At 42.9% G+C, this 10,438-nt stretch overlaps 1 protein-coding gene across 1 annotated transcript; it reads right to left on the minus strand.

The window, feature by feature from the left end:
- Positions 1–6,147: 6,147 nt before the first annotated feature.
- Positions 6,148–10,032, minus strand: LOC109962874 (kelch-like protein 11). Its single transcript, XM_020604948.1, has 2 exons — positions 9,252–10,032; positions 6,148–8,328 (listed from the first exon to the last, which is right to left on the minus strand). The coding sequence occupies exons 1-2, from the start codon at positions 9,791–9,793 to the stop codon at positions 6,744–6,746; spliced, it is 2,127 nt and encodes a 708-aa protein (XP_020460604.1). The 5' UTR covers positions 9,794–10,032; the 3' UTR covers positions 6,148–6,743.
- Between the last annotated feature and the right edge of the window lie 406 nt (positions 10,033–10,438).

Consider the following 10,438-nt stretch of genomic DNA (forward strand, 5'->3'; position numbering starts at 1 on the left):
GGATATGCATAGAATCACAGACATAATATTTGCCTTGTTTTGAAGAGTCCAGCTCGTTTGTTTGAGATGTTTGTGATCACACTATATGTTGCTGAGGTTCAAAATGGATGACAATCTGGAGTGTCATTTCACCACCTGGTGTTGGTAGAAAATGGGAAACGAACACTGGAATGTCCAAGCTTTTTTAAACAAAAAGGTAAAAGTGAGAAGTCTGACTTCAAATGCATTTCTCTTTAAATGTTGTAGTACTGCAACAAATATTTGAAAAGTGTTTATGAAGTGTGTTTATTACAGAGCCTTTTCCAGGTTTGTTGTTTATAGGTGATTTTTTTTGTTTACTAAGACACATTTGGAACAATAGTAACTGTTAGATGACCAAACAAAGCGTTTACCAGCTGATATCAGCCACCCACACACCCGTTTTTTTAAGTTGGTGGAATAAAAGGTAACCATGCACTAACATTTTAACACAGGGTCGTCTTCATGTGTGTTTACTGCAGGGGTTGTATTCACTTCTAAAACACCAACAAAGCCCGTGAGCTTCCTCCTCTTCTTTGTCTGCCGTTTGTCACTGGTTTGCAACAAGTATGAGACAAGAAAGAATGAAGACAGCTGATGGAAATCGCAGACAGAAATGACACCGGGATGGTTTTGTCAGTAACGTGCCTTTGAAAAAGTTTGGACCTTACCTAATAAATATATTTTAGAATCAGAATCAGAATAAATTGGCCAGGTGTGACGGACACACTAGGAATTTGACTCTGGTACATCGGCTCTCAATGTGCAAAACAGTAAACTAGCATAAGGCTGTGTAATATAACAAAATAAGCAGTATTAACATCAACAAACAGTGCAAACTAAGCAGCATAAACCGACAGTAAACAATGCAGACAAAGGAATGTTTGTTGAAATGAGATAAATAGGGATAAAACAGTACTTAAGAACTGGAGACCCGTACAAGTCTGTATAATCTGTTCTATCTATCTATCTATCTATCCACATATATACACATACAGCACTGAGGGTTATTGTCCATTCTTACTGTCATTGGGGGAAGAAACTGTCCCTGTGCCTGGTTGTCTTGGTGCAGTGACCTGTAACGCCGTCCAGATGGGAGGAGTTCCTGAAGTCCATTGTCATCTCCACTGTTTTGAGCGTGTTCAGCTCCAGGTTGTTGCGGCTACACCACAGGACCAGCTGCTCAACCTCCCATCTGTAGGCTGACTCGTCATCGTCTCGGATGAGACCAATGACCGTTGTGTCATCTGCAAACTTTAGGAGCTTGACAGAGGGGTCCTTGGAGATGCAGTCGTTGGTGTAGAGTGAAAACAGCAGAGGGGAGAGCACACATCCCTGGGGTGCACCTGTGCTTATTGTCCAGGTGCTGGATGTGGTTTTTCCCAGCCTCACTTGCTGCTCCCTGTCTGTCAGAAAGCTAGTAATCCACTGGTAGGTGGGGGCAGGCACAGTGAGCTGGGTCAGTTTGGAGTGGAGGATGTCTGGGATGATGGTGTTGAACGCTGAGCTGAAGTCCACAAAGAGGACCTGTGCATAGGTCCCTGGGGAGTCGAGGTGTTGCAGGATGTAATGCAGCGCCATGTTCACTGCATCGTCCACATTTTAATTAATAAGATAAGAGAAATTTCACTTAAATTACTGTATAAATATTATCCTGTCAAAACTTTTCTTTCTTTAAGATATTTAAAAACACACAGACACCAGCTCCTTCTGTGATTCTGCTCCTGAAACTTTTGTGCACTTGTTGTGCTCCTGTAACTACACTGAAATATTTTGGTCAGACCTGCTTCTATTCACAGTAAAATTCTCAGTCAGTTTTCTTTCTCCTTTAAAAACATTGTTCATGTGACTTTTGAGTACAAGAAGGATGATGATGACAAATACTGCAGAATAAACTTCATTTATTAAAATAAGAAAGCCTTTAAAGCATCCTGCATCCTGTTTACACTTCTGTCTAATAAGAAGCTATGCCTCACTTTTGAGTTGGTTGGAGGAGGTGGTGCAGGTCGTCAGTCTGTCACCGGGCTGACATGTGGACAAACCAACCACACACACACTCACTCCTGGGGCCAATTTAGAATCGCCAATCAACATAAGCTGCAAGTCTTGGACAGTGGGATGAAGCCGGAGTACCCGGAGAGAACCCACACAGGCATAAGCATAAACCTAAGGGAGACCATGCAGACTCCGCACAGGAAGGCTCGAACCCAGAACCATCTTGCTGTGAGGTGACAGCGCTAACCGCTGTGCTGCCCTTTGGTCATGTTCGTACACAAAAATAATATTCTCCCAGTGTCATCCGTTTCTGAAGGTAAAGCATTTGGAGATGCTCCACCCACAGGGGGGTAGCCCGAGCGCCGGGAGAGAACCCACGCAGACACAGGGAGAACATGCAAACTCCGCACAGGAAGGCTCGAACCCAGAACCATCTTGCTGTGAGGTGACAGCGCTAACCGCTGTGCTGCCCTTTGGTCATGTTCGTACACAAAAATAATATCCTCCCAGTGTCATCCTGGAATGGCATACTATGACACTGGCGTTATCTTATTTCTGAAGGTAAAGCATTTGGAGATGGCTTTACCCACAGAGGAGAAGAACGTGGAGATGGTGCGAGGCTTTGGTTTTGTCATGTACTTTCTGATAGAAGAGGCTATGCTTTTTACAACTTCTGGGTTCTTTGAATACATGGCAAACAGTATAAGGTCTGGAGAGCTCCACTTCTTACAAAGGTCCTTGTAAATAGTTTTTGTGAGGATTTTTAAAGTTCTTGACTTCATAGGAATATCGATGCCCTCGACTTCCACCCATGTTCTTTCCAGCAGGTCAACACAGAGAGCTTCTGAGATTGCATTGGGACCCATTTTTGCCTTTTTGGCGGTTCGTGCAAGGAGATCCTGCACAAGAATCCTGACAAATGCTTTTTTGTTGTCCACCTGCAGTGTGATGTCCTCCACAGGTTCATCACACGTGTTCTCCTGTTCTGACGGCTCACCAGTGACTAAAGGTGCCGTGTCCTTGCATCCTGGCGGCTCTCCGTTTATTACATCTACAGGGGCCTCAGATCCTGACGGCTCACCTGTGACTAAAGGTGCCGCGTCCTTGCATCCTGACGGCTCACCGTTTATTACATCTTTGGTGAGGTGTTGGTGTAGAGTGAAAACAGAGGGGAAAGCACACATCCCTGGGGGCACCTGTGCTTATTGTCCGGGTGCTGGATGTGGTTTTCCCCATCCTCACCTGCTGTTCCCATTTTAGCCAAAACTTCAGCAGCTGGCTGGCGAGCCTGCAAAAAAAAAAAAAAAAAAATTTAAAGATAATGGACCATTTATAAACAAACTTGCCTGTCTCTGTGCATGTCCTCAAGAATGCTGCTGATCTGGTTAAGGGGGAAATGGAAAAGCTTGAGTTTAAAGCATGATATGCTCCAATTTCAACCCATCATGCTTTGATAGGTTTGCTTCATTTTGAAGCCTAGAGTTTCTTGGGGGGGTTAAAAAAACACACACACACAAAAAACAAAACAAAACAAAACAAAAAAAAAAACCACAAGACACCATCTCTGAATCACTGGTGGCACATCCAAGAAAAGGCAAGACTGCCGAAGTCATCCCTCTGCTGGGTTCGTCGCCATTACAAGAAACATTCACCAACAATTCCCATTTTGTTTACCCTCAATTTATGAAACAGGCCATGCAAATTTGATCCAACAGTAATTTAAACTACTCTACAGTTGAAAGCAATACTAAACTGAAGGAATGTTAAATTTCATTTTGAGAAGCTATCCACAGCAGTTAAGAATTTGATTAGTGGTGGGCAAGTGAAGCCTCATGAACTGAGGCTTTCCTAACAATTGTGCCGAAAACGATTCAAAGCTTCAAGACTTCAGTGACATCTGGTGGACAACTGAAGGCATAGCAGCCTTTAAAGAGCACGACTGAAGCACTGGCACCGTTTCAATCCCATGGCAGCAATAAAAGTTCAGAAAAGTCTGTGTGGTCATTCAAGTGTTTTGTTCATTCATACCAAATAATGATTATATCGTCATTACAATAAAATATGCAGATGCTCTCCCCCATACTGTAAGACACATTCCAGATTAACCCAAACAATCAATGCAAATTATATTAAAGGTTAAATGTTGGTTAAGGGTTAATTTCAAGCTTTGAGCTTTATTTAAATACTGTACTAAAAGCCCCTAACAGGATTAGAGATCCTACTTTGCAAATGATCATGTGTTTGAATTCAGAAACATTGCATCTTTGTGTGTGAAGTGTTTAAGGAAAACCTTTAAAGATAAAGGTTTGTCATTTGGGGACTTGTATGGTTGATTTGGAATGATTATTCACAGAAGCAGACAAGTTAGTTGTCATCACGGGTTTTTATTGAGAAATATAATTTTTTCTACTGTCGCAGGCTTCAGCCGGCTCCTCTTCTGGCTGACCAGCTCCCCAGCTTTGGAAAATACCCTTAATGATGCATCTTATATAGCTGGTATGGCACCAAACCACACAAATCTGTAAAACCCGTCAAGCTGTCATTGGCTCAGAATGCATTGAAACGCCATGAGCGTTGACACACACTGAAAGACCATGAGCCAATGAAAAGCTTCGAAACATTTTGAAGGAATGAAGCGCGAAGTGAAACAGCGATGACCTTCGAAGGTCATCGGTCACGTGATACAAGCTCTGACAGCGTTTCGAATCACTCCGCTTCAGGATGAGTGACACAAGCTCCAAAGCCTCGGTATCATTTGCCCATCACTAAATTTGATGCAACATTTCACAATGGCCTGGACAATTTACTTACCATCTTGATGTTTGTAGTGCGAGCCCACAAAGCTTTGGGTTTTTCCACTGGTCCACATGCCTCCATGTTCTGAGTTTATGTACTCAGGTCTTCAGGTGCACTGTATAATTATACATATGAAAAGTGTTGAAATGGCCTACTTAAAGTGTGTGTATACACACAAAGTATGGTTGACCTACTTTGAATTGTTCTAGACTTGCTGTGTTCATGAACATGTCTGTTGCAGAGTCACAGACAGCAGCATGATCATCACCATCTAGGCTACCACAGAAACAGGACATAAAAAGGCATTATGAAATAATAATGTCCATAATCACAATAAATATAACCCCTAAAAACTCTATTAAGAATGATGAAATACCATTTCAAAATAATGACTTAAGTTTTAATACTTGTTGAATGATTTCACAAATGGTCTGTGCAAGTATATATTTTACACAGTTTATTCATATGATTATTAATTTCAATGTTGCTTTTATTTATTATTGAACACTCTGGGTTTCCATAAAAGGCTTTAAATCTGAACTGTTCTCACCTGTAAACCAACACCAAGTGTTTAGGTACTTCCATACTGATATAAACCCTCGGTATGAGCTACCCATAATGGCTATAAGTAAGCAGCTACAGTCACTTTCCTTTCAGCAAACAGCAAATGTACCACTGAACATTTTCACAGTATAAAATCTTTCTCCAGCAGCCAGACAGTATGTCAAACTTTGGTTCAATTTGAGTTCATGTTCATTATTCTCCTGTCTCTTTGGAGTGCAGTAAGTCTGTGAACCTCTATCTCTGCCCACACTCTATCTCTGGATATACTGTAGTCCCTAGGGGGTTGCAGTATATTCTGAGTGTTATGCTTGAAAAGAAAGAAGCATAACTCAGTCTTGGCACTGTTGATACTTCAGCAATGTGCAGCAACAACTAATAAAACAGCCACCGGATTAGAACTGTTTACATCAGGAAAGCTGAATTGTTGGTAAGCACTGACGGTTATTGCAGTCCCACAGACAAGCACACAGAGCAGTGAGGGTTTAGGATGTTGTGTTTCTATGCCGTTAGGAACATTGACAAAGTGTCCAAAGTTTGGTGAAAGCCATAAATAAGCACCCAAAAGACAAAACAATGTCTTGTGTATAGAATATAGAAATAAGAGAGTAAGTGTGTTATCTGAGCAGGGAGGCACAGTACCATGAGTTCCAAAAACTGGCCTGATTGCAGCCATGGTGAGAGAGAGACAGAGGTGTCTTACAAACATAAAGTCAAAGATGCAACAATGCACAACGTAAAAGTCAGCATTAAATGTCCTTTAATGCAAGGAATACAATGGCACAGGCGGAAACACTGAGAACATTAACAAAAACATGTCAACAACATCGCGGTTTCACATGTTTTCACAGTGCATTGTCCATATGGCAACACGCACTCTTATTCATGGAGGCAAACAAAGAGGCAGAGCAAATTCTGCCATAAGTACAAAGGTCTGACAAACAGAGTGACTCCACTAAAACCAACAAACCAATATACGCCACAAAACCACTGGATCAAATGGAACAACAATGGGGAAAAATGACATGATTTATTCTAAGGTGCTAACACATAACACTAAGTTGTTTAGCAATTAAATCAACAGTCTTCATAAAACATCACAGCAATCACTGTATCATTTACTAGAAAATTTTAAGTAAGGCATAAGCTAATAATGTAAATATTTATGCAAGACTGATAAGAATTAGCCAGACAGGCTACTAAATCACTTTTTGTACTTCAACAATTTGAACCTTATTTCCTACAAACCAGAGCCAGGTAAACCCATTCGGGCATTTCATCAAGTCTCGGGATGACAAACACTGCATTTATCAGCAGATGAAGTACTAACTACACAAGGCAGAATGTCAGATTTGTGCAAACAGCTTTCAATCCTAACATTCAATCTGAGACTGCAGCTGTCGCCGCAAAGTGAGGGTGCGTCGATGGAGCTGCTGCATCTGCTGCATGCGATCTCGCTGGCGAGCCAGGTTCTGGGGCATGGGGTAGCGCTGGGAGCCGTAAAGATATTGGTACGGGATGCGAACGTGGCAGGCTGCGGCTCGGCAGCGTGGCTGAGGTAAGGGTGGCAGCAGCATCCAATGCTTCTTCTTGGCACAGTAACGGTAAACCTCTTTCCGATACTGCTTTTCAATGTTGTTGCTGTTCCTCCACCCACCAATGATGAATATATCTTCACCCAGGTAGCAAACAGCAGAACCCTCCATACTAAGGACCTCTGGAGGGAGGCTGTCGAGGATGTCTTCTGAAACGTTCCTGCTAATTTTCTCCTGGGCAGCCTCAATTGTTACCTTGTAGTTCTTGGGACAACAGGAAGCTGTGTGGTAGAAGTTGGTGGATGCAACAGCCATTTGAAAAGTACAGTAGTTATCAATGAGTGGTAACAAGTGCACCGCCTGCCACTTGTGACTCTCTGTATCATAGCAAGTGGTTACAGTGCTCAGTCCATCCTCATTGTCCATGTCTACAGGCGTCCTGGCCATCACATACACATAGCGGTCCTCCACACTCACTGTTTTGACATCTCGTAGTATCTTTGGTGCCGGATCCAGATTGTGCCACTCATCCTGGTCAGGCTCATACACACTAACATCCTTAAAGCCCGGACTGAAGTTGCCATGACCACCAATACAGTAGAGTACATCTTTGACATATGTGAGGCTGAATGAGTGTTTGCGGGTGGTCAGGCTTTTGACCTGCTCCCAGCTGTTGAGGCTGGGGTTGTAGCGCCCCACCATCTTGGCGAAGCCTGGCTCCATGGATCCTGCCACATAAACATGGCTATCAGTGACTGCGATGGCATGTCCGTCAAGGTGGTTGTGAATGTGTGGTAAGTTTACCCAACGATCCTCAGCAACAAAGTAGCCCACACACTCACTCAGATACTCTCCACCTTCTGAAACACCACCCACTACCATGATTACATCCATGTTCTGACCAAAACGTGGCTGGATCGCTGCCCTGGAGGAGGCACAGAGCTCTGAATCAGCTGACGTGAGGCTCTCAGAATGAACAGCATGGAGCTCAAGAGCGTCAGACACCAGCTGCTGACAAGCTGCATTGTTTGCCACCAAGGGCTCCTTTCTTACCACCCGTGTCAGGTAGGTAGGAGCAATCTGCGGCAGCCTTAAAAGTCTGAACAGCTCCTCATAATGCATCTGGCGCTCCTCTGTGTTTTGGTGCACCCATTTTGTAATGGCCTCAAACAGCTCCTGTTCAGAATCCACAGTGATTTCAGAGTCTGACATCCAGTCTCGCACCAGGTGAAATGGCAGCATGTAGAATTCTTCATTGCGAATAATTTTGTGGAAGTTTCTTCTAATTGTTTCAGCAGCTTCCAGGGCCAGCTGGTCCAGTGTGTACATGTGGGCGAGGCTGTGCACAGCCACACAGTTGGACAAGCTCAGCTTCTTCAACAGAAACTCTCCACAGAAGTTCTTCAACTGCGCCAACAGGAACCTGACAGAGTGTAGATGTCAAAAGTTTCAGATTATTTTAAAACTTAATGACAGTGGATATGACTTGTCAGTTACTGCAGTGTTATTTTTATACAGTCTAAAACATAAAGATACGTTACAATAATGCAGGATAACGTAAGGTTGAGAAATGACTTCAGTGATTAATTATCAAATTAGTTGCCGATTAATATTCTGTCAATCGATTAACTAATCACTTCAGCTCTAAGGTTACAATAAGGTGTCAGAGACTACCAACACTATGGAGTCCAAAAACTCCAGCAGCTGATTTCAGTACATCTTTACATAAGTACAATAAAATGGCCTGACCAAAACTCTCCATGGAATATACTCATAAACTGTGGACATCTCTTACAATCTTAAGCAAAATGCTAAAATATCATAAATATAGATATAAATTCCTACAGAGGAGATTTAGGGCTACTCTAAAAAAAAAAGTGAGTTCTGACTTTTTTCCTCAGAATTGTGACTTTAAAGCTCACTTTAAAAAAAAAAAAAAATCAGAAAGAAACAAAGGCTTACTTTGTGAGAAAATCTCCAGTTTCTGCACAACTTGTTTAATGTACCAGCCAAAATACATCCAGAGTTTTTCACAAAGCTCACCTCAAACTACTTGTTCAAATATTATTAGACATGCAGTACTAAACTGTCATACTGATGCAACTAAATTGTGTAATCCATTATTTATAACGGCACATCTTTTATATCAGGCCTTTTTTGCATAGCAGACATTAACTGTCACCTGTGCTCACTCCCAAACACACTGCTGTGTAATGACAAGGTGTGGCTCATTCACCACAACAAACACAGACCTGTGGGACAACTGTTCAACACTTCCGCCTATAATCAAGTTGAAGTCATACACTTTTCCTGATTCAGATTAAACAAGTAAACAAATATAATCACCTGTCAGCAAGTTCCAACACTTCATGCACATTGGCAGTGGTTACCCTGATTTGTCCTGTGTACATGAACTGTATGACAAGCTCCACGGTCTCTGGGTTGGGGCCGGGTTCCGAGCTCCACTCTTTCAGCTCCACTCGCTCCGACTGAGACTCTGAAAACTGACCGCCAAGCAGGAGCGTGAAGTAGTGCGATGCTGCGGATAAAACTGAGCGGTGGGCGGACACGGTTTGGACCCTCTCCCCCGACAGCCCCCTGGACCTGAAAGCCAGCGTCAAGTCGCAGAACAGCCCCGCCTTCCTCTGCTCGTTCTGTCGCCGGGAGAGCTCCGAGCAGTAGGCCGAGCAGGTGAACTCCTCGGCCTCCTCAGGTTCCCCGTCACCTGTTAGCGCTCCGCTGCTCTTGCTGCAGTCCTCCGGCCCTTCTGCTGCCGCTGCCATACCACAGGAGGCTCGTCTTAGAGGCAAACCAAAGCCCTGACTTATCTTTGGAAAGAACTCATAGACGTATATAACACACGTAAACAAACATTCAAAAACGGACATGCATGCGCACCATTCAAAACCCTGACTGGAAAACAGGAGCGTACACTTCCGTCTTCAGGATCTTTGCTGGAGCGTCAACAGGAGCCTCTCAGATTCGAGCTAATATCTCAGTTCACACCGGAGATACACGCTCCTGACACTATGACAGAAGAGTCCAAGATGCTAACGTTTTTTTATTCGCCTACGACGCGTTAACACGTGTTTACTCGACCGAAATGGAACTTTTAAGGGATGCAAAGGTTTTGCGCATGCGTGTTGCATCCTGGCGATGTGCACTTACTTACCAGCTTAATAGCATATCCTATATGAGCATACATCGGTTATTAAATACTATTCATGTTTATTTAGGGTACCAGCAGACCCCTGTAAGATGATTATAACGCATAAGTTAAATTGTATCACCTTCTTATAAGGCAAGGGTTTATAAATTGTAATCAAAGACTATTACTAGTTAATTCATTTCCAAATCACAGATCAGTTATAAAATTCATAACTTTGGGTTTTCAGGTTGTGGAAATCCTCAAATACTCCACGTGGCTTTCAGTAAGGCCTGGAAAAGAGCTACAGGACAAAATTTCATTATAAACTAAATGCTACAACTAGATTAACAAGTCAATTAACTTAATAGCTCTTTGTAGAAGGTGC

The sequence above is a fragment of the Monopterus albus genome, unplaced genomic scaffold, assembly GCF_001952655.1.
Source record: "Monopterus albus unplaced genomic scaffold, M_albus_1.0 scaffold69.1, whole genome shotgun sequence".
Classification (NCBI taxonomy): domain Eukaryota; kingdom Metazoa; phylum Chordata; class Actinopteri; order Synbranchiformes; family Synbranchidae; genus Monopterus; species Monopterus albus.